Here is a 24,891-nt window from a genome sequence, read left to right on the forward strand (position 1 = left end):
AAATGCACCAGAGTTCTTGAGCAACAAGCTGTAATCCGTATCGTGTCTAGCATCCCTTTAAAACGTCAAAGCGATGAGCGGATAAACTACAAAGACTCAGGTATGACATGGAAACCGGAGAGAACGTCTGGGCGCAGCTAAAGGCTCTCTCATTCAGTGATCATTGAGATGGATGAGAGTATTCCTGCGGCGCTGGGAGTGGCACTGCGGCCCAAACCGAGAGGCAGGGAGGCTTCGTGAAGGAGTTGGGGAGAACAAGGCTGGGCTGCCAGTATGTTCCAAATGCCAGTTTTCCTTAGAATTCTAGTCTTCACGCTATACCTTCCACTGCCCATTGTTCAGATAGGCTCAGTCACAGAGAGTGGTCTTGTCAAAATAATTTGAGAAACTGTACTAGAAATTCCTTTAATATTTCTTGAGCGGATTAGACCATTTTGGGTACATTTAAAAAAGATATATTGCAGTTTTTGCAACTAAATTCGTCTCTGAAATGCACAGGAAGCCAGTAACTGATAATGCAAGTTAAGTTTATAGTCTGTCAGAGCTGATTGTGTGAAAAGTCTCAATACCTCTCCAAGCACGTAACTCAGTCCAGAAGCCAAACACAAGCAATAAAATTATCTTGTTCAATAATTGAGTATCCAAATTACCAAGGAACATGTAGCTATTATAACCATGCTTAATAGGTGGGTATAATTCAAAAGATAAGCTTGCAATTATAACGATGCCAAAATACTCTCTGAGTCACTAAGTCAACTCCTGACTGATATAGTTTCTATTTCCATTGATATACTTGCCTTGAGTAGATTTTTAAAATGAAACTGACTTGTGGATGGAAACCATACTTATTCTCATAATGTGTTTTAATCAAGTCCATTATTTTATAGTCTTTGCCTTGTCAGCATTAATGAATACTGACAAACAATGTATAAGTCGATGCTGTATTCTTGGAATGGCAGCTGTTCCTTAGTAGTTCATCATCAACTGGATGAGAAATACAGATGATATATGCTGATAAATTTTGAGAGCTTTTGTTATTATCTATGCTGCAAAGGATGTGGAATCTATTTTGGCATAGGAGATATAACCTCCAAGATAGACAATAATTGATTGCTCTAGGACTATGGCACATTTTCATGCTCAGGGTTTCTCTCTTCTTGAGTTGAACTCTAAGTTGCTGTTAGGGTATGCCTGGGAATTAAACGTTGCCAATTTCTTACTTGCAATATTGAGAGTTTTTTGTATTTTTAATACTGGCCAATCCCATATTCCCTCCAATCCATTTCATGGAATGTGTACTTTATAGATGAAAGGAAAACTGAGCTGCCAATATAACATTCAGTTCTCCAAAGTGACTAGGAGGTTGAGGTATATCATGTTAAAAACAGCAAAGTATATTTTTAAAAATGGGATGAAAGGCATTCAGAAAAGATGATAGTATGGAAGCAACCCCCGTTTTTCTCTTACAAGCACAACTACTTACACCACACAGTGACAGAGTAATTAACAACTTGCTTTCTTCTATGAAACGTGTTGGCTTATTTTTCACATTATTTTTCTAAAATTTCCATAATCTTCCATAAAATCCTGGGAATCCATAAACCCAGTACATAGGATATACAGATTTTAAAGCAGTAATAAGTCAAGATTCAGGTAAAGATTATTAAAATACGTCCATAGAATGGGAATAGAGTAAATAGTCATAGTGATCCCTTAAATAAAGGAGCTAGGAGGTGGGCAGGCTCTCCAGGCGAGCAACTGCCGTGGAGAACATCCAGGAAGGCTGAAGAAGTTTTTAAGACCCTGGCCTTCTTGCTACAGTTTCTTTCTAGAATCTTTTTTAAGTAATAAAAAAAGGTCTATGTCCCAACTGTAGTTGAATTTCAATTCAAATGCTTAGGAAAGAGAGAAAAGGATGACACAATATGTGCTAAGGTATAACTTTTCTTAAAAATCCATGTATTAGGGAACCATATATTTCCATGGTTGAGATACACAATTATTTTTAAAAGTGAAATAAACTTCATGTACTATACCAAAATTATAAACTTTCTAATGTGGCTACTTCAAAATACTTCAGAAATCCATATTAAAATTGCAACTTAAGTGTGGGTAGTGAGTGTGTATGAACACATTTTTATTTCCTCTATATTAACAGTTTTCTCATTGGCTTAATTTGAAATGTTAGGGTTTGACAGGGATTGTTGAGGCACAGATTACCTCAGGATGCTGATTACAATGTAGCTTTCCAATTTGAAAGGATCTAGACACGTTCATTAGGAGGGGCACGTTCTTTTAAACATTTTGGATTCAGCCTTGTCACTGTTGCCGTTTGAAGGAAGGCTGTCACATATTTGCTTAGTGTGGTAAGACACTGATAAGTGTACATACCAAAGCAAAGTATCACACTTTCAAAATAGATTTCTGCTCTTCCAAAACCCCTGCTGACAAGTTGTCTCACAGCTAGTCTTTTTACATTCCAAGTTTCAGGTTTGAAAAAAGAGGCACAAATATAAAAACAAGTAACATCCATGAATCTCTTTTGGGACATAGGTTCATTAGAAATCTGTTTGCTTCTGACAGAATTCACTTAATGTAAGTAATGATGGAGAACTTTTGAAACAATATGTGTAAAGTATAGAAAAATGCATTCAAGTATTTCAGAAACACATTAAGACACTGTAGTTGATGACTATTTTGAACAACCCAACTTATCCTCAGGGACCACAAACAACACATCTTGCTTTAATCTACCTTTGGTACAAGAATATGTTCCCATGCGTTTGGTTCATACGTAGCAAATGAAGAAGCGTATGTTTAACTTTTAGGTGCACAGTCCTCAAAATAACTATGGTGTGTAGTAATAACTTTTTTCAGTTGTGGCATTTACATTTAATGGCAAACGTGATTTTTTTTTTTCCTAACAGTGTTTTAAATTTTTACAAAGAAGGAGAATTGAGTCTTTTACTAGCAAAAACTTGTTGAACATACATTATTTTTTAAAAAGTGATTCTTAAAAACTACAAGTGGATAGACCAAAGTTCAATACCATTGAGAAATGTTTAACTTTACATGGCAGTTCTTGCTTAAAGTTTGAGATGATGGTTAAAGGTCGGAAAAGATTAGCTAGCATCTTGCTCAAGAACTGGCTTCTTTGCTCCTCTTAAATCTGAGCTCATCGTTTTCTTAATGCTTAAGCCTTTCTCTGTTAATAATTTGGCACACTGAGTTTCCATGTGGTGAATCTGACCAGTAACCACACGTATCTGAAAAGCATTCTAATGCCTTAAAAAAATACATTAATGATAAAAATAATGCAAAAAAAAAAAAGAAAAAAAGCAAAACTGAAAACGAAACAGAGTCTGGTTCATCTTGACCAAAAACTCTCTCACACATTTGCACTTAATTGCACGGCACAGAAGGAGTTAATGCCCCATTGTAGCTCAAATAATTCCATGGGGTTGTTGATAAATTTTAAGTAAAAATGTTGTTCGAAATTATTCACATCTAGTGAATGGCTTATATACTAAGATCATTGGTTGAGAAATATAAAAACAGTCAACCTCACTTTATAGAAATGACTTACTTTTATAATTTAGAATTAAAATCTTCCCTCCTTACTTTTGGAGCTAGGAGTTTGAAATCATATAACTTTGATGGGAAAATTTTACTATTAAAAAGTCTTTCATATATCCAATTTTGTGTTCATTAAATTCATTTTTATCAAAATGTAAATACTATAATCCCATTGAATTTTAGAGTCCCATTCTAAGTTAAAATAGAAAAGTCTTACTGAACTTTGTTCAATTATATCAAAACATTAAACACAATTACATAGACAATTAAGCAGCTATTAAAAATATAACAAAACATAGGTATTGACTAGAACTTTTCAGTGTTTGTCAATAATTAAAATACATAGATATATAGCTAAAACATTTATTTAATCACAATAATATTGTTTTCAGTATTTTCACCTTCATTCATAGACATATAAAGTTAAGTAGATATTTTATAGGATATGATCTCTTAAGCCATTCATTTTAAATTTCCAAGGAGAGAAATTTAATATTTTAAATAATTAAAGTTGGTATCTAAATAATAAAATTTTGTTATTTTAATCATTTAATTAATTTTTTTGTTATTACATCAGTTGGTCCCATAGTATGTGTATGTGCACCTCTCCATTATTAGTGAGCAAGTTTTGCACTGAATTAACTGATTAGTTTTCTATTTTGTAACTACAGTATAGGAAAGTATTTTAAAGCCTCACGCTAATAATTTTTATCTTTAACATTTCCCTGTTTTCTTTTTATAAAGTTTGTTGTGCAAAAGGTTTACTTTTGTCCAATTTATTATCATTGATTAAAAACCAAGGAATCCAAAGTAGTTTTCACATGTATTATTATATAACATACAAACACATTGGCAGTAATACTTCCACTTATGTGATTTACTATGAAAGAGCAGGTAAATTAATATGAAACAGAAATGTCCATTTTATATATATATATATACATACACAGTATCCATTAATAGAATCTTAATCTGCCTCACGACTTTGCATAGCAAATCATAATAATACCGTCCCCTATGCCATTTTAATAAATGGTCATCATTTGTATACCACACACACACATACACACACACCTGTGTTGAAGACACTTCCTTTCTTGTTGACTGTTTGCACTTGCAGGACCCTAGAAACTTAATCTGATTGCTGATGTATATCCTCATGCCTAAGAATTTTATAGATAACCCAGTAGAAAATATTAAAAATCAAAAAGGCTAGTGGGAAACAGGCTCGGGAGATGGTGTCAATCTTCTTGGCCCGGTCGATAAAGACCTTCCTCATTTCCTCAGGGCTTTTTGGCATTACCTGGACGGGATGGTTTGGGCCCTTGTGGGTCACACCATCTTTTGCTTGCAGACATGGTCCCATTCCATAGGCTGTGAAGCTGAATTGACTTTCCCTTACCTCATCATCCTGTCATAAGAATAACATATGAAAATACTTTCATCATCAAATAGAGCATATATAACAGATACTTCAGAGTCATAACTTAAGCTCTATCATGACAAATGTTAATGTGATTATAATGAAAAGGTAACTTAAGCCTATAAAGATGAGTTGCTGTTTTCCCTATTCAGGTTTTATTGATTGAACATGCATCACATAGGTATGTCCATTGAGAAATATGAAACAATCAAATGATATGTTTTAATGGAAAATCTAACCATTCTGGTATTGTCTACATATTAGAATATCTAAATAAATTGAACAAGAAAGAAATCTATCCAAATATGTTATATATAATCATGGACTAAAATTTTTTTCCATCATGTGTCTAAATGAGTAAATATATGCTGTCAAGGGAAAAATACCAGGATCATTGACTGAATCTTTATTTTTCATGGAAGCAAATTTTTTAATGCTTATTTCCTACAATTTTATGCTGCTTTTTTGGAAAATATGGTTGAGCTCAATAACACTACTTGATTTTTGTTATCCACACTTAATGCTATTTCTGTTTTACACTAAACCTTTTGGGAAACGATAAGATAGTCACTTATTCTGGTTTTATATACAATTACTTTTCAAGTGTGTTGGTTTAGTTGAAATTATGAATGAAATTTGGCAAAAGTTTATTTCATGTTAAAAAATTATAAATTATTATGTTCTAAAAAGTATTGTTAATTTTCTCTTAAATATTGCAGATTGAAGAGAATTCTCTGTGTATGTACATAAAAAGAAAACCAAAATTTAAAGAAAAATTATTAATAAAATTATGGTAAATAAAAAGTGTTCAAGATGAGAAAATATGGCACTTATTTATAATGAAATTCAATAATGAATAATTTAATTTAACAAATTCATTTAGAATGTAACAGCAGATGGCTGCTAATTAATTGATTTTTTTGCTACTAAAACTGAAAGTTTAAAAGATAACATTTTACAAATTTGTTATAGCTCACTTCTTATGGAAGTAATTTTTATGGTAATGTAAGAGATAAAAATAACTAAGTGCTCAAACTCTTGGAAAATTATTTGGGGTTTGTCAAAGTAGAAGCTCAACAAACAGTATATTACAAAATATAAAAGTAAAAAATAAAATTTAAAATGGATTCTAATATGAGAAGATGATCAAAATTAACGTAATAATGTATAAAATAGGTTTCTGGGGAATTATGAAGTAAGGCAACTCCATCTGAAACAAAAACATATAATTATTGGAAAACATCTCAACTGTAAGACATGTAAGTCATTGAATTTGGAGGAAAGACACATGACATCAAAAGCTGATGATCCAAATCACATGTAACTACTGTTGTAATCGTGCAAAATATTGGACATCGATCTTCCAGTAGCCTTCAATAAGAATGTCCATTTATGCTGGCAGGTTTTTTAGCTTCTGTGAAAATTTGAAGGGAAAGTTATTGTTTGCTTTGAATTTTCTATCTTTAAATAAAAATAGATATATTAAGAATTAAACTGTCCTTACATAAGTACTGAAATAGTATCCTTATCCTTTAGTAAATTATGCTGGTATTGCATTCCAGAAGAAAGACTTAGGTCACTTAATACGTACAATTTTGTGTGCAAACCAGCTGGATGCCGAAGTTTAAAACAGCCTTTAAAACCACAACAACCACGTCTTTAAAAAAATCTATCTCAAATATAGGACAAAATACAGCTTCTCAATGAGCATTTACAATGAGGTGTTGATGTGTTAGTTAAACCAATTGAGAGATTGGTTACAAAGATGCTAAGATTTTAGGCTTCTGGTTGTTGTGTTTAGTAACGCAGTACCTACTGACTACCTTTTTCCCCGGTTGTATTGAGAAACAATCGGTATACCTCACTGGCAAAGGTTAAAGCGTACAACCTGACGGTTTGATTTACATACATTGTGAAACGATTACACTCGGTTTACTTAACATCCATGCTCTCATACAGATAAAGTAAGAAGAAGAAGTTTCTCCTTGTGATGAAAACTCTTCGGGCGGACTCTCTCGCCCGCCCTCCCGTACACGGTACAGCGGTGTTAGCTGCAGTTACCGTGTTGTGCGTTTAGGGCTTACTTATCTTACCGGTTCATCACTTTTAACCGCCTTCCTCCACAGACTGCCTTTCTAACCACTCATTTTGGAGAATTTATTGTTTTCAAACCATTAGGGAGCCCCATACTTCAAAAGAGAAACATTCCCTTAAAATCTACCCTATTTAGTGAACAACTGGATTTTTCTCAACGGTATCTTTCCACATCACTGACGGTGAGTAATGGGTGAACACCAGGCCAGGACTGTTTCCGGACTGCTGAGATTGACTTCTGATGGTTCCAGCATCACTTCCTTGAAAACAATAGAGTTAAGCTAAATGGGGAATGCAGAGTTTGCTTCGTTCACAGTGAAGGAGGTTCCTGCACTGGGGAAGCCATGCAGTGGTCTGCAGGTCTCTGGCCTAAGTGGCCAGATGGTATACAAGTTTGGTTGGAAATAAAGGCTGTGGCTTCTCTCTGTCAAGGTGACCACATACACGTGCCTCGACTGTTGTGGGTGGCAGCTGTAGCCACATGTCCGTGTGGGTGAAGGGCAAATGAAGCTGTGCTCTCGGGTAACTGCCAGGCCTCCCCATTGATGAAGATGCTCCATCTGATGTGAAGCCTGCTTCACAGGCTCCCGTAGGTCTGAATAAGTGTTATATTAGGTTAAAGCCTATTCTACCTGATGGATCTGCTTGATAATTTGAACCCCAAACTTGAGCAGTGGTGACAGAAGCTGACCTGGCTCTCAGATCATTTCAGACTCCAAGAGGTGGGAGGGAATTCCGATGAGAATGTGACACTGATCTGCCCTGGGTTTGAGGCAGCAAAAGCTCTCTGGGAAATGACTGAGGATACATCTTACTACTAGAATGTGGGTGACGCAGTCCCAGCTCTTGTTAGGTCGGCAGATGGGTGATCAGTAAAACAAAACCGAAAGGAACCAGGGTGATAAAACTGAGGGGAGAGTGGCTCAAGATAGATACAATTGATTCCTTGTCCCTATTAACTGATTATCTGTGAAACTGGAAGCACTTGGGGGAAAGAGAAACAAGAGCAAGTAAAGCGAGCAGCTTCATGGCCTGCGCTCAAGATGAACACAAAAGTGCAATTGGGACTTCAAAGGACATTGCTCTTCACCTTGATGTCACTTCTCTTAACCCGAGGCAGATGGCACTGGAAGCTAGTAACTACTGAGCAATCCTGTCCAATGTAATTTAAGCCACAAATAAAAGCCATCTGTGAAGTGGCTTTTTATAATTTTAAATTTAATTTATATTAGCTACAGTTTAATAAGTCAAAAGAAATAAGAACAATTACTTTTAGTAATACCTTTTCTTCAATTCAGTGTGTCCTAAATTTATTTAAACATTTACTGAAAGTAATAATTGAAGAGATATTTTTGCATTCTTTATTTCATAATAAGTCCTTGATGTCAGTATATATTTCAACATGCCTCAACTCAGACTCCATATTTCTAGTGCTTTATAGCCACATGGGCTTGTAGCTGCCATAGCGAAGAAAACAATTTCAATCTAAAGAAGCTCAGTCTCCATGCTTTCTAGGATCCTTAGGTTAACTGAACTAGGAGCTGATAATTTTTTTTTTTTGCATGCTGCAGCATGAAAAACAATGTTTGGTATGAATACTGACTCTTAATTTGCTGCAGTGTTGCTATTCAAGAATTATTGGCAGGCACATAATCAATGACCCTTTTGGAGCAGGCGAAGCCCTGGGTGGTATAAACCTGTACTGAGGAAGGTAGCTTGATTGAGGTTCTCTCACTGTGATGAAATGGAACAGTCCTTTAGGGGAATAGCAAACCTGGGTTGGCCATCTGATAAAAATAAAATGAGCGTGACCAAACCATATCCTCTGACCTAAACTCTGGTAGACACTGTAATTAGGAGAGTCCCTCGGGCATCAGCTTCCCATGAGGCTCTCCTTTTGGGAAGGCAGGAGAGTATATATAATTCATGGGTACATCTGCTTTTGCAGCCGCCATGCTGGGTTGTACTCATGGAAGAAAAAAATGCCTGGGCTATTCAGAAGAAAGGTCACGGCCAGAGGTGCATCTATTAGCTTTCTTTAGGTGGCTTTTACGACACAGAAGAAATTTGACAGGATTCATAAGAAAGATTTCCTGGCACATTATATTGCCCTCTGGGAGGAAGGAAATTTGTTCCAGTTCCGGCAGCTGTTTCCCTTAAGGACCCCTGTGAAATCTACTGCTTTCATCTCAGAAGTTAAATCCAGTGATGCCAGTGGGGAATGGAAACAAAGGCACCTATATGGTTGCTGAATTTACTCCATCTGTTAAGGCAGTTGAAACAAAGAACATTGACTTGAAGGCAGGATCTTCTTGCCCAATTCTGAATGGGGTTCCAGGGCTACACCTCGGTTAAAGTTGAACATCTAGGGGTGGTGAACACAGCTTTTGGGGATTACTAGATGTCAGTGCACAATGTATAGAAATGCTGCTGGGGCATGAGAAGCCAGTATTAGGGGCAAAGAGAAGCTGGTGGAGCAGAGAAGGAGGCACAGTGATGCTGTGGTAGTAGGTACCACGGTCATAGTGAAAACTGCAGAGAGGAAAATAAAGGTGGCATTGCCTTTGGCTAAACGTATAATCAAAAGCACGTGGTATGTGAAGGAATGATCTCATCATGTCTGGCTTAAACCTAGTCTTGGGCCCTGGCTGGTGTAGCTCAGTGGATTGAGCACAGGCTGTAAACCGAAGGGTTGCTGGTTCAATTCCCAGTCAGGGCACATGCCTGGGTTGCGGGCAGGCCTGGTCCGTAGTGGTGGCCACATGAGAGTCAACCACACATTGATGTTTCTCTCCCTCTTTTTCTCCCTCCTTTCCCCTCTCTCTAAAAACAATAAATAAATAAAATCTTTTTAAAAAACCCTAATCTTGGGCAGTTGTTCCTTAGCCCAGATATAACAGGAGGTATTAAAATGAGAGCCCTTGCCTAAACCTTCCTCTGTAGTAACTACTAAACATATAAGATTTCAGGCAATTAAAGGAAGCTCTCAGCTTTGATTAAGGGAATGGTGGCAACAGGGGAGTTAATCCCTCATTAGTTTTCTCTAGAACATTCTAGAACATTCTAAAACATGCCCATCTGGCCTATGTAAAACTAAATGGATCCTGAAGGCTACCTACTTGTGTTCACTAAAGAAGTAGACCCTACAGCCTCCACCATGATGGACGTGGTAAAAACCGTTCAAGAGTTTCAGAAGGACAAAGGAAGCTGGTATGCTTTGACAGACTTGATTAAAGCTTTCCTCTTAACTTCAGTCTAAAACAAGTCAAACACAGTGTGCTTCTCGTGGGGTAAACCCAGCTACAACCTTACTGTCATCCGTTAAGGAAACCTGAATTCTCCAGCATGTTGCCACAACATGCTTGGAAAAGTTTGGTCCAGATCACTGTCAAAAGTAAGGTGGTTAATGATAAACGATAGTTTTCCTCTCCGAGGAGAAAGTCAAGAAAGGGTTTGGAAACTACAGTGGCCCATGTGACTAGGTAAAGGTGGCGAACTGATCCAGAAAAAAGTCAGGACCCAGTTCCCTAAGTGCAGTTTCTGGAAATAACCTGGGAAAACTACTAGAGACAATTCACAAACAACGAAGGGCAAATTCTGTTTCTTCTGGATCCCACTGTGAGAAAAACAGCTCATACTATTTGAAATCTGACAGATAGATTTTGTTTTTCTGTTGGCCACTCCACCTACAGTAACTAGAAGACAGACTGAATTTTAAAGGGGGACAAGGGCAAACTGAGAGATTTGAGGCGGGCAATAACCCCAACTGCGTTCAAAAGGCCTTCAAATCCACCCACTGCAGAGGGATCTGCTACTAAAATACATGTGGCCTGGAGTTCCTGGAGAAAGTTCAACAGAGGCTCCCTAAGGTGGCTGCCAGGATGCTAGACTAGAAAACTCTCTGACACTGTGGGCAAGTACACTCTACTTGAATGATAGCTACTGGCATTCTCTCTGGCTCTGTTAGAAACAGTTCCCCGAACTGAAGGAATCTGAAAGACCTCAGACTATATTTAGGCCTAGGGTATCTATTATGTTATAAGTGATGTCAAGAAGGCATTGCAATTTAAGATCTTTGATGAAATGAAAGTGGTATATTCAGAAACAAATTAAGGGGAGTATCTCAGGCAGAGTACATTATATTCATGAAGAGGTAGCCTATCTGACAATGAACCAGTGACAGAATCTCTGACTGAGCTACCCAAGTGGTCTAAACATCACGATTCTCTTTCCACTGAGGGAAAACAGGCCACCCGGTTCACCAATGGAAACTCCCACGAGGTCAGGACTGAAACCATACCTGCCGTGGAATGATAACTGTAGTTGAAGAGAGCAAGGGAAGTCTACACAATAGGCTGATTTGAGAACAGTGTATGTGGCCATATCGAAAGAATTGGTTCTTGCTCTCAGAGCAATATCTGGATATTCAAAGTGGGAGATATAATTGCTCATATAAATTTCAAGGCATTCAACGCTCACCAAGTTGCTAGCTTAGAAGGAGATGGGAGTGCCCAGGCAGATGTCTTGGACTGGCCATGGATGTAGCCATGGTGGCATCAAGGCCACGCAGCGATGGACAGAACTGTGACATATTCCTCTATTGCCAATGAAGCCATAGATGTGGTGAGAGCTTGTATTGAATATTAACAAAAGAAAAAATTGTTTGAAAATTGCCTTTGGGTAAAAGCTCCCAATGACAAGCACTAACACATAGCTGACAGATGGGATACTTAGCGTCTTTGCCCGTGGCTCCCAGAAGATTTAATGGATTTTGGCAGAAATGGGCAGCTAGTCCATCTTGGGCTTTGTTAACACTGCAACAAAAGCCACAGCTGAAAATACTATTAATGGCTTGGAACAAAGTATTTTATATCAGTTTGGGCCCCTGGAATAGATTTCATTGGACAAAGAAACACATTTAAACAAGGCCAGTATAAAAATAAAACAAAACAAAACAAAAAAACCCAAGAGCACAACACAGGAAAAGCATAGCATACGTATTCTGTCCACCCACAGAGCAGTGGTTTAAACAGACACTGGAATGAGCAATCAAAACATCTATTACTAAAGACAGGATGACAAGGACAGGACGGCTGGCTAGTTCACTTGATGGGTGTGCATGGGAGAGTGGGTATGAGCAAGCTGAAGTAGGAAGGCCTCTAGACAGGTGTCTGGCTTCTGGTGGTGGAAGTGTGCGGGGTGGGGAACAGTGACACAACTCTGTCTTTCCCACAGCACAGGTCTTTCTTTGGTGTTACCTGATATAACCGCTCTAAGCCCATGACCGTATTTGCACCTTTTAGCTGTAGGATCATTGCTGCTTATTACTCCACACTTATTTCTTTAAACTAGGAAGCCATTCATGCCCCACGCAGGTGAGGGAACGAAAAGTCTTGTGTGTCTGAATAGCTGCAAGGCCTCCCAATTAAATGAAGAGACATTATCTGCTGTCTCTCTTGCCTTTTATCCTTCGAAAAAGTGAAGTCACTGACATATGAGATTAAAGCTTATGTCTGCCTTGCAAGTTTGATTTTTTCCTTAAGCCTGTAATCACAGTCACGGTCCTATACAAAGCAACTTCATATTTGGATATTGGTTTTAATAGAGAATAACACATTTGGACAATTTCAACTGAACTTTCTTAGCATTGGTCCATCATAAAAACTGGCAACAATTTGTAAAATTACCATCACTCTATGTGCATGTGATAAAGATAGTCCTGGCCAGAAGCCAATGTTCCTCGCACTGTGGTCTTGAATAGCTGTGCATCTTGGAATCAACCATGGGGGAAATTTGCTGAGACTCAGTGTGCCAGATCTCCACTGCAGAGATCCCTGCTCATTAGCATTTCAGCTGTCCCAGTTATCTGCCTTTCCAACCAGGCCTGTACGTAGGTGGTTCTGAAGCTCAGTCAAGTTGGTGAAACAACAGTTGCCTGGGGGCACAACGCAGCTGCCCCAGTCGGTTTGAATTCGTAATGATGTGACATTGTTTGACTTCCTCTAACGTTTTTTAATTCACATTCTAAGTGGTGGTTTATGAACACATGACTTTTACATTAGTATTAAATTTTTATGTTATGTTTTGATAATTTTTGTTTTTCAGTAAACCTGTTTCTAGGTACAGGTGTAGGTAAGAAAATACAACCTGTATCTCTATCTGTTTTCAAATTAACTATGACACAGGCATATGTTAGAAAATAGACTTTGAATAGTTATGTTACATAATGTGATTTAATGCATTATTGTCTTGAAAAGCATCTGGAATATGATTTCATTTACAAATTCATCACCAATGGCTTTCTTATTAATTTTGGAATTGAAACAGAAACCTGTAATTTAAAAAAAAAACCACTTTCTTCATTAAAATGCCTTCTTCAAATATTAATTTCTTGGCAAGCATAATAGAAAACAAGGTGTTGAGGAACACTTATATTCTAGAAAACTTAGTAATAAACTGGGTATCTGCATTATAAAAATGTGTGTTATAGCAATTAGTTTTCAAATATTTTATATAATCATAAATACATTTGATGGTCCAAATTTAAAATCTGAGTCAAGATTGATATTCAAAATGGAAATGTTTTACTATAGTTAAGTGATTCCCTGGCTTCATCATTTATTGCCAGGAGTCTGGATAGTCTTAAATTACTTAGCTCTCAGATTCTTGGTTTCTAGTTTCAAAGAAAAAAGATTATAGCACTATCTAGCTGAGGGGTTTTTTTTAGGGTGAAAGAAAATATATGAGACACCTGAAAGGTACTCAAATTGCTGCTATTGTGTCATTATTATTTTGTTCACTATAATTGTATTATTATGGAAATTACATAATACACAATATAAAATAAAATACGAATACTGACTTGAATCATTGTACTATTAGGTAAATCTACAGAAACCAAACTAGCACTAATGTGCTATGGAAAACAGGTCTACCCAGTTGCTTACTCTGGCAATGGCCTTGCACTTGGGTTTCACTTAAAAATCAGCCAACAGCATGAAACTTTTTTTCACAGCACTTGGCCCCTCTAGCCCTCTCTCTATTATTGTCCCAAATAGATGGGGTTGGTTATACAACTGTTAGGATCCTTTGCAGATCTAATTTCTGCAATCGAGCAGTCTTCAGCATTGTCAGTATGTTCCATGAAACAGCGCAACTGTTTTACGTTTGCCCATTAGATGAGGCACATGGAGTCACGATACAGCTCCAGAAATGGGATCTCTACAGTTACACCAGACTGCAGTTTGTACCCCAGGCAGTCAGAATGTGAGAGAAAGCACCGCTAGACCTCAAAAAGGTCATGTGACTTTAAAAAAAAAACAACGGGCCTATTGGGTTCTTTTGGAAATGCTCCGCTTACAATATTAATTTTAAGCATGGTTGAAGCTTTCCTAATAGCTCATCATTAATGTTAGATTATTATATTAAAAGTGTATTGAATTATTTTGCGACTAATTGTAAACTCAGTGACAAAATCATTCTGTGATGTACTTTTCAATATGCAATGATATTCTGTATTCCAAATAGCACTCAAATACTTCTTTCAGAGCAAAATTCAGTTTTCTAAAGATACTTTCAGATTGAGTTTCTAATGAGCCGAAGGCCCAAAAAGCAAGGTGTTTAGACAGATGTCTAGAACTTTTGACACTACATGTTAGCCAATATTTAATGTTCATAAAACTAAGGCACTTTGCAACTCAAAATATAGGTATTAATAAAAATTAAATGGAATAAACTAAACATGAGCTTAAGAAGATGGCTGATTAAAAAGGTAAAATTCAAGAAATACTTAATTTATGGACAAGTAAATCCTGTTAATATGCTTTAATCAAGTTAGGGTAGGCAATGAAGAACGTGAAAAGTCATTTATGTAGTACACAATTCTTTCTACAGGAGTGCCTGTTTTCACTGAATTTGGGAGTGAGGGAAGTGTTTCAGTTATTAAGCATCAATACCATATTGTGAAACGTTTTCAGTGCTTTTCTTTTCATTTCATTTAGAGAATTATGCCAAAGACTGATTCACGTAACATGCACATTGCAACTAGAGATATTAGAGACGGATTGAAAATCCAAGGGTAGGTGTAGTCATTCAGTCGAATTGCTTCATTCACCTCTATCATCAAATACAATATATATATGAGGTAAGAATTTCCTATCCTCTTCTTAGTCCTCAAAAATGAACAAAAAATTACCTTTTGTGGGTGTGGGAGTGGTGAAGGCATGGAGATGGTCAGCGAGTGATAAAACATTAGGCATCAAAGACTATCGGTAATGATCACGTGAATGGCTACAAGATACAGCGGCATTAACTGTTATTTTTATCCTAGTGTTTCTTCCTTAGTAGGTATTTTTGGGGTGTTCTTTTATAAAATCAAGATGCTAACTAAATTATCCCAGAAGACATTTTGTTTAACTAACTTTCTGTAACTTTTAATTGCCAAATAGGAAGTGACACATGGAGGGAATGTTCATTGATAGTAATTCCCAGTTACATTATTCTAAAGTGTGTGGATGTTTAAAAAATTATTAACAACATTATGACTTACCTTTGCTGGGAAAAATTACCATCACTTAGAAAATTATAAGGTGAGATGAAATATATGAGTGATTTAAAACTATTTTCCTAAGCTAAGTAGTAGCCTAGAATAAAATATTCAGTTTAACACATCTGTGTACATTTCTATATTATTTAAAAGTGGAAAGGTTAAAAGAATGCAATTATAGATAAGGTTTAAAATACTTTACAGTCTCAAGTCAATTGTTAATATAAAATTCTTTAAAATCTAGCTCCTAGGAAAACCTTGCATTTATTATCAATGACATATGGAATGAGTTATGAAATTAACCGAGTTTATGCTTGGCATATTAAATTTGGATTCAGAAATGGCTCAGAGATTATTGACTGGAGAATGTAAGCCTAAAAATGAAGGTTTTAGATGAAATATTATGAAAATTCAATGCATATATTTTAGGGGATTGATGAGAAATCAATGAATCATTTTAAACTATCTACATATCTAGCATAATATGCTAGATTACTTCAGTGCCAACTCATATTCATGGAGCGGCATATATATAGTACACGGCACATGTAAAAGGAAGCACTTTACATCTATTTCAGTTGACTTTGAGATGGAAGTCCCTTCAACGCATATAAAACTAGACTAACTAAGATTCTGTTACTTTATTGAATATTTTTTCCTAAGCAGGAAAATTGTATATACATAACAATTAATATACAATTAGTAGGAAGATGGGGGTACTAGAATACTGTATAAATGTTTTCTCTCAGGAAACCATCGCACCATTATATTATATCGCCACTCAGAAGAGAAACTAAATGAAATGCATTAAAGCAATCGCATATCATCCATATCTCTCAACAAATCACACATGTTCAGAAATATTTTGGCATGTCTTAATAACCCTCCAGAACTAATGTAATGATATCGCACATGGGAAGAGCAACTTGTAACCAAAATGCTTTCATGTCATGCACACACCCACGCATACCCAGCCCTGGGGATAAGCAGCCATGACAAGGTGCAGCAGGTAAGGCGCACACAGCAGGCTATGACAGTGTGGGGTGGGGAAACCGGCACACCAGCGCAAACTTCCGTTCTTTCCAAGTAGACAAAAGATTTGCTTGAACCTTCACAGAGGGAAAAGTGAGGTAGAAAAGATTGTCTACAGTGCCTAAGCCAATGCTGAACCAAGTCAAAACTTTTCTAGGAATAATATTTACATCACTAGAAGGCCCCCTGTTGCTATGAGGTTATTGTATTTTTGCCTATTCCATCAAATTAGAGTTCTAAAAAAAATAAAATAAAAACCTCAGGGAAACCAGTAAGTAGTACCCATGAGAAGAAAGGGCACGGGGTGGACATAGACGCATTGTGATTACGTTGATTTGAAGATTTGGATTGATTGGGCTGTCTTCAAATACAGGTTGTTTTAAAATGATGAATTCGCTCAGCCCAGAGAGTTAGTTACTGAGATGAGGAAAATACTCTTTAAAAAGTTAAAATGATTAACCCCAAAATTTCACAATGATTATTATAAAAATAAATGGGATGCTTTTAATATTTAATGAATGTATGTGCAAATCATTCTGTTTTTGAAATAAGTCAATATTGACTGTTACTGAGGTAAACCTGATTTTTCATCAGAGCCCTTTTGGCATTGTTTTTAAAGCAATACTTAATCAAATATATATATATATATTTTATACTAAAACTCCTCTAAGCATTAACTGTTTAGTTACTGAAATTCTCAATATATATCCAAAAGGCCTCTCCCAAAAAGGCTACTACATGTGATTATGCAAATGCAATACAACTTAAAGTGTGTAAGTTTAGAGTTAAGATAATTGAGTAAAGGTAATGGATCACGTAAAAAATGTTTAGGGGTAAAAAAAATGAAAGAAAAGTGGCTAGCTATATTGGGAACAAATATGCAATTTTAGTAGAAAAGAAAAATAGTTGAGGATTATATATTATAATATAAGAAAACAAGTGCTTTAAAATAATACTGGCTCTAGACATCTGCTATAAAATTAAAATTACTTTAATATTCATCTCATATCATGTCTCTTGTCTATCATCTAACATTATGTCCATTCTTAACTGAGGCAGGTGGCAGAATCACCTGTGGGGGTTTTTTTTATATACACTTTATCCCAGAAATTTTACTTGAGTGGACTGGACTATTTGTATATGATTTCTTAGGCTAAATTCTTGGCTTTGGTGGCTTTATATTCGATCACTGAATTTGGACATATGTCCTTGTGATCTCTTTCTAATCAAATATTTCAAAGGATGTCACTGTATCAAAACCAAAATTATTCATTTACTATAAAGAATCTCAACAAATTTTAATATTCAGCATGGGTACTAAAGACACATAGGCTGTATGAAGCCTTTTATTTTTGCCTTATTTTTAGATTTCTATTTTCTGGCAAGAGGGGCTGCTTTTCAAACTTTGTGTATAAATAAATTTCCCATTTATTTCAAAGCATTCTTCCACTGAGGCTGTGATAAGATATATGTATTATTTCTGTTTAATATATATTAAAAATCTTGTTCATCAATCAAATAACTTGGTTAATAAGATGAAAAAGAATATGTAAATATCCTTTTACTAAGTGAGGGAAGAGAAATGGTGTTGTTAGAAAAAGAGGTTATTCTTAGCTGAAGGGGGACGGTGGTTGTTTGGCTCCAAATAAAAGCAAGGGGCTGTGTTTCCCCACCAAACACTGCCAGGGTGCAGAATATGCTCTCTGCACTTTTACTGATGACCGCATTCCTCTACTTAGAGTTAAGAAAGTGAATTTACCGTGTCTGAGAAACGGTAAAACTTCTCCAATGCAAAAGCTTCTGTCTGTGGGAAGGTAAAGTGCACCAAGAGGAATTGAGAAACCAGAGAATCAAGGCATACATGATTAAATATAACTGCACAATTGGTTTTTATTGCATATACCATTGTAACAATCATGTGCATCAAATAATCGATTTTCACATATACGAGGTATCCACTCCCCAAAGTATGAAATTAACTAAGGGAAAAAAACTGGATTTAAAAGTTTTTCTTAACGAAATCTTAATTGCAATATTTACTGCCTGAGTAGTTCAAATAGTGATTAGAAAATAATAAGATATTACTATTTTTTCATTTCTGCATTTTCCTAGAGTGCCAATCACTAGAAAATTGAATCCTGCTGTCTTTTGTGGAGCTAAACAAGTGATAAAACTAATAAAGAGCTGCTTTAGTAAGGATAATTTTGTAAAGGGGGGAACCAGAATTGAGCCAGTAAGCCTGTAGTCAGTTATGTTACGCACTGGACATGGTGCCTGAGGGGTGTATGGTGGGAGGAGAAAGTGTCTGAGGTCTCAGTCCCCATTTGGACACTGTCTGCGTGATACTTCTCATTTCTAGGGTTTGCAGCACATGGTGGATAAATTCTGAGTTGTAGAAAGTAGGGGAGAGGTAGGGAAATGAAAGTAAATGTGAGAGGGCAAACCAAAATCACAGGGAAAGTAAGTGTCGCCTTGCTCAGGATGAAGGAGATTACCAGGTAAATTTGTCTCCATCAGTCATTGAAGAAAAGAAGGACAAGAGCTCCAGCCCTGTGATATAATTTTTTTTGTCCTGTTATAGTGTTTCAGCCAGTTCCAGGTACCAAGAAAGAAAGGGGAAGAAACAGGGGGGAAAAGAGAGAAAGGAAGAACGAGGAAAAATGAAACAAGTATAAGAAAACCAGCCAACATGGGTGAGGTCAGGGGAAGGAGATTAAAAAAAGTTAATCTTCCATCAAAACGTGTTTTAATATACAAATTATATGCTTTTCTTTTCATAAAAAATTGATCGAATGCAAGATCTAACATTGTTTCTGTCCAGTGCATTACCCAGAGTACCTTAGTGCTGATGTTCCTTCTATGCTACACTGAATTGGGCATTTACTGGAGCAGGTAATGACTCTGGGAATCAATTAGACATGACTGTGTAAGTTATTGCTTCAGAAAATGATGAATACTGAGTAGGCTCACTGCTGAAGATCATGGCTTCATGCTTTAAAAAGGTTTTATGAGTCTCTAAATCAAAGTCAGTAAATCAGAAATCAGAAAGAATCATTTAAAAAATTAAATCCTTCAAAATGTACACTATATGAACTTTGATATTTCTCAATTGCTTAAGAATCCATTTGCTTTCAACATATCAGCTGCCCCATTCACATTTTAAAAAGTAAAGTCACAGATACGCTGGTCAATAGAAACTCTTCCTTACAGAAAAAGAAAAGGGTTGATTAAAACTATGCACATGTAAAAAATTGACAAGTCTCAACAGAGAGGAACAATCCCATTCTGTACATCTAAACCCAACAACTTCCTGTGATGTCCCAATGATGTTCCAAGTAACCGTTCTGGGTTCCATTTGTCAGATAATAGCAAGACAAAAGTAATGCCTTATTGTGTTTCCATGGGAATTCAGACGAAATGTCTTTAAAATATGAAAGTGTGCATAAAAAAGAGGCCACATAGTTTTACATGACCATCAAAGCATTAATAAAATAGGTAATATTTGATGGAGACAAAGGAATTAGTATGAAAAAAGAAACAACTTTAATGGTTATGTTTGATGACTTATGTCAAGTAAAGCCATCAGAAACACTCTAACACTGAAAATAAGAAATGATACATTTTTGGTAATGGAAGGAATGTCATTTGAGAAAATACAGTAGAAAGAAGTTGATAAAACTTTCATGCCACCAGAAATGCTGTATAAAGTATAGCTAGATGTTGTCATTTTCTTCCTGAAGCTATTTTTGACAGTTTAAGTTTCAGTAACAAAATGAAAGAAACATCACATCATTTAGTCCCCAGTCTCCACTTCCTCTCTGCACATCCAATTAAATGCAATGTTCACTGTTTAGTGAAAGTTGGTATCCCAGTGGCCCCAATGCATTTAATCACTTACCTTATTCTTTCTCTTTCGTCGAAATCTTAGAAGTTCTTTGTGTTGTCTTGATACAAAATTTACAGCTGCATATTCCAGAAGTGCTGAAAACACAAAAAGGAGGCACACTGCCATCCAAATGTCAATGGCTTTGACATAGGAAACCTGGCCGAAAGAGAAAGAGAGTGAACAAGTTGACTTGTATTGTTACTATTATTGAGGATGAAACTGAACATCTGATTCTAAATTATACCATTAATATACCAGCTTGGAAAAAAAAGAAATAACACCAACTTTTTTTAATTAAGAATTTTTCAGCAATTAATTTTGCAAGTTTTATATATTAGTCATACATTAAAATGCATATTTTGGCTAATTTTTTGAAAGAGGTACTACCAGACCATACATATGATAAGAGAAAAATAAGACGAAATATAACATTACCTTTAGGATAGTAGAGTATAATGCTTGAAAAGTGAAGTCAACTTTTAAATATATACCTTCAGCCCTGGCTGGTGTGGCTCAGTGGATTGGGCACTGGCCTGTGAACCAAAAGGTCGCCGGTTCAATTCCCAGTCAGGGCACATGCCTAGGTTGCAGGCCAGGTCCCCAGGTGGGGACATGTGAGAGGAAACCAATAGATGTATCTCGCACACATCAGTGTTTCTCTCCCTCTTCCTCCCTCCCTTCCCCTCTCTGAAAATAAATGAATAAAATCTTAAAAAGAAATAAAATAAAATACACCTTTGTGGTAGTATAATGCTTGAAAAAGTATTAAGTTAGATTGAAATATAGATAATGTTTACCTTTTTAGCTCTATATTTTCTTCATTAAAAAGTGTTTTATTTTGAAATAATTTTAACTTGCACTTGTCACAAGCACAGTAAAAAGAACTGCCACATCTGTAGTTAACATTTGGCTACATTTGTCTATTTATATTTATCTCTCTCTATTGTTATATCCATATCCATCTACATCTACATCTCTATCTATGCTTTCCCCCCTGAACTATTTGAGTCTAGTAGGCAGATATGAAAAGCCCCATTACCCCTAAATATTCGTGCATTTTCTAAAAGAAAAGAGCAGTCTCCTAACATGACCCTAATACATCCAACAAAACCAGGAAATTAACATTGATAAAACACTACCATCCAATCCTAAAACTCATTCCCATTTCACCAGTTGTTTCAATAATGCCTCTTTTAGCAGAAAAACATTTTCCTTTGGTCTAAGAGTTAACCTGTTGTAGAATCACGTGTTGCATTTTCTCATCTTGTCTCTTTTTAGTCACCAATGTGGATCTTTGTTCGGTCTTCCCTGGCCGTTTGTGACCTTCATATTTTGGATTAGTGCAGACCAGTTATTTTTTTAATGTTTCTTACTTTTGGTTTATCTGCTATTTCCTCATTTTAGACTCAGAAAATGGGGTTCTAATGAGAACAGTGATGCCCTGTTCTTCCCAGTGTATCACATCAAGAGGCAATGAGTGCTGATCAGTCGGTGAAGGTACTGTCTACTAAGTTTCTCTGCCACAAAGTCACTAATTTTCCCTTGTGTGGAGATGACCTGAAGCTACATAAAAATCCTTTTACTCTTCAAACATTCACCCTATAGACATTGATGATACTTTCCTGAACCAATTATTATAATGGTGACATAAATAATGATTTTCTAATTCCATTGATCCATCTATATTCATTGGCTAGCATCATATATAGTAAGAGAAGTGTCTCTCACATTTGTTTACTCATTGATTTATTTATGTTACTATGAACTAAGACTAACAATTTTGTTCAGTGGGTTATACTATGTTGATGTTCACATTATCTAGATCGGGTCAGTAGGAGCTCCCGGAAATTAGCCCATATATTTTCTTTTGGCAAGTCTCCATCACGATTGGAGTACATCATTACTTGCTGGCACAAGGTATTCCAAACTCATCTTGAATGTTTCCTGTTCCAGTTCTGGACTGAGCCCTTTCTCTTAGAATCCTTTCTTCAGTGAAGAACAGTTTTTAGAAGCCAAGATCTGGGCACTGGGTGTGCTCACAACTTCCTGGGTGTCACTGTTTCTAGGTCCTCTTAGTAGCTAGAGCTAGGAGTTATATGTACAGGGGTGGAAAAAAGTAGGTTTACAGTTGTAATAAATAATACAATAACTAGAAAATAATAATAAAAGAATAAACTGTTGCACATACAACTATAAACCTACTTTTGCCTACCCCTGTATATATATGTGTGTGTGTGTATACACATATATATCATAATACAGGGTCTGGCAAAAGTAACACCTGCTTCAGTGTGGTTGGTAGAGTAATAATATGGTGTAATAATTTATAGTTTTAATTTGAACATTAAGTTTAAAATGTCATATGCTGTGCTTGAGTGTAATATTGTTATGTTACAGAATTACATGCTTATGATTTTGTAATAGAAGATTTTGTAATAAAAAGGGTTGTTATTTGTGTCAGACCCTGTATATATATAATACTATATATTTTATAATGTATGCAATTATACATTTTATATTATTATACATTATATTATATATACAAGCATATCTATCATCTATCTATCTATATTTTAAACATGAATTGCCACTGGTTATTTCAAGTTCCAATTCAACAGCACAGAGTTCATTCTAGCCTTTCCTCTTTCCACGTATCTAATGCTTTCCTCACAGTGAAAAAGTTGGCTCCCATATATTTAATTATAAACCCTGGATGTAACTAATATCTTAATTCTGCTGGCCACCCCCAGCCTGAGCCTCATGGGTTCTGGCCTGACACCTAGAAGCCCTGCTGGCTGCCCTGGTCTCGATCATCAGCACGACTCCTGGACTCTGGCCCTGCCAGCCCCAGTCAGCCCCCTTGACCCTGACCACCGCCTTAGCTACAGGTCTTGTTGCATTCGGTCATCTTGAAAGTAAGGAAGAGGACAGTAAGAATGGAAAAGAACAAGTAACTTTAACATTTTTATTTTGAGAAATAAGAGAAGAGAAGAGTTAAAAGCAGAGCTAGACTCCTATTTCCTTGAGACAGATTCATATAGACCTAAGTCTTTTGGAGAGAACAGTTCAGTTAACTTTTAAGAAATTGCTTTAATCTTGCTCTCACGTTAATTGGACAGTGATTTGCTGTATATGGATATTGTTCAAGGATGAAAATTTCTTTTGAATTTTAGCATCATTTCCTATTGTATATGTGATTTCCTGTGTATTACACAGCTGAAGTGTTATATCATGCAAGCATTATCAGTAAAATCATTACCTTTTGTGGAATAGGCATGAGATCATTGATTCTATTTCACACTTTAGGCATGCCAATTAGATGTGGGAAAAACTCATCCATCAAGTATTAGAAATAATAACAACAGATATTTATGAGAACTATTTTTTCAGTTTTTCCTAGGAAATGGACAGTTACCTAGAAGTTTGCCTTCCCAATGATAGAAATAAATGTTCCTTTCCCAAGAAGACATGTCCCAGGAGAGCAGAAAGGCAGACATAGGCAGAGATGCACTACCCTCTTTTCTGGGCCAATGTGTGCTACCTTGAGGAAGAAAACTTCACACTTTGAAAATCTGACTATTTCAATGCTGTTTGTATCTTCTGAATTTTTTTCCTTTCTCACCATCTTTAATATTTGGTGGTTATTTTTGTCAAATGTCAGCCTGTGGGAATCGTGATCAAATTTAGGTTGTGGTTTAAAAGGGGAAGTGGCTCAATATTTGGGGAAGCTTTTGGTGGAGCGAGAAGAAAACCCAGAAAGGAAACACCACCCCGCCACCTTTCCCATGTCCCAGGCTAGACTTTGCTGTTCCAAATCCCATGACACCTGTGACTACCTGAATACATTGCAGTATAACTGCTTACTTCTTGTTTTGTCTCTGTTGAAACTGTGAATCCTTTGCAGGCAGATGGAATCTCTGTTTTATTTCCCATGACAAGAGTGCTTGGCATGCATATACATATTTGCTGAGTGAGTGGATAGATAAATGAAGATGTAAAATGTTAAAATGCAGGGGAAGAATGAATCATAGGTGATGATTCATATAAAGGCTCACTTTCTGGAGTAATGCTTTGTTCATGCCTTGGATTGGATTGATATTCCTTTAAAAAAGGAGGTCATTTCTTGGTACCTCCAATGGTATCAACTTACACATGAAATACGCCAACAAAGGAGCTCTCTGCAGCACCCCCTCTATCTTAAGCATGACTTCTGCTAATCAGAATGTCCTCTACTGAGCAAAGAGAAGCACACCCTGTCTTTATTCAAGTGCTATGCCAAGTGTCCATCTGTTTGTAAAGTATAAATTCACATCTCGTAAGTTCTGCAGTTGCCTT

At 36.3% G+C, this 24,891-nt stretch overlaps 1 protein-coding gene across 3 annotated transcripts in view; it reads right to left on the minus strand.

Moving 5' to 3' along the window:
* Positions 1–4,222: 4,222 nt before the first annotated feature.
* GLRA3 (glycine receptor alpha 3) overlaps positions 4,223–24,891 on the minus strand; it is a 125,273-nt gene continuing 104,604 nt past the window's right edge. The window contains exons 9-11 of one of the 3 annotated variants that reach the window (XM_024569040.3): positions 20,569–20,712; positions 18,430–18,474; positions 4,223–4,987 (exon numbers count right to left, since the gene is read on the minus strand). In XM_024569040.3, coding sequence (XP_024424808.1) covers positions 4,709–4,987; positions 18,430–18,474; positions 20,569–20,712 — 468 coding nt within the window. In that variant the 3' untranslated portion in view covers positions 4,223–4,708. Of the gene's footprint in view, positions 4,988–11,309; positions 11,319–18,429; positions 18,475–20,568; positions 20,713–24,891 lie in introns of all 3 variants that reach the window. The other 2 variants (XM_045202556.2, XM_024569041.3) reach the window with 2 other exon arrangements.

The sequence above is a fragment of the Desmodus rotundus genome, chromosome 9 (assembly GCF_022682495.2).
Source record: "Desmodus rotundus isolate HL8 chromosome 9, HLdesRot8A.1, whole genome shotgun sequence".
NCBI classification, from domain to species: Eukaryota; Metazoa; Chordata; class Mammalia; order Chiroptera; family Phyllostomidae; genus Desmodus; species Desmodus rotundus.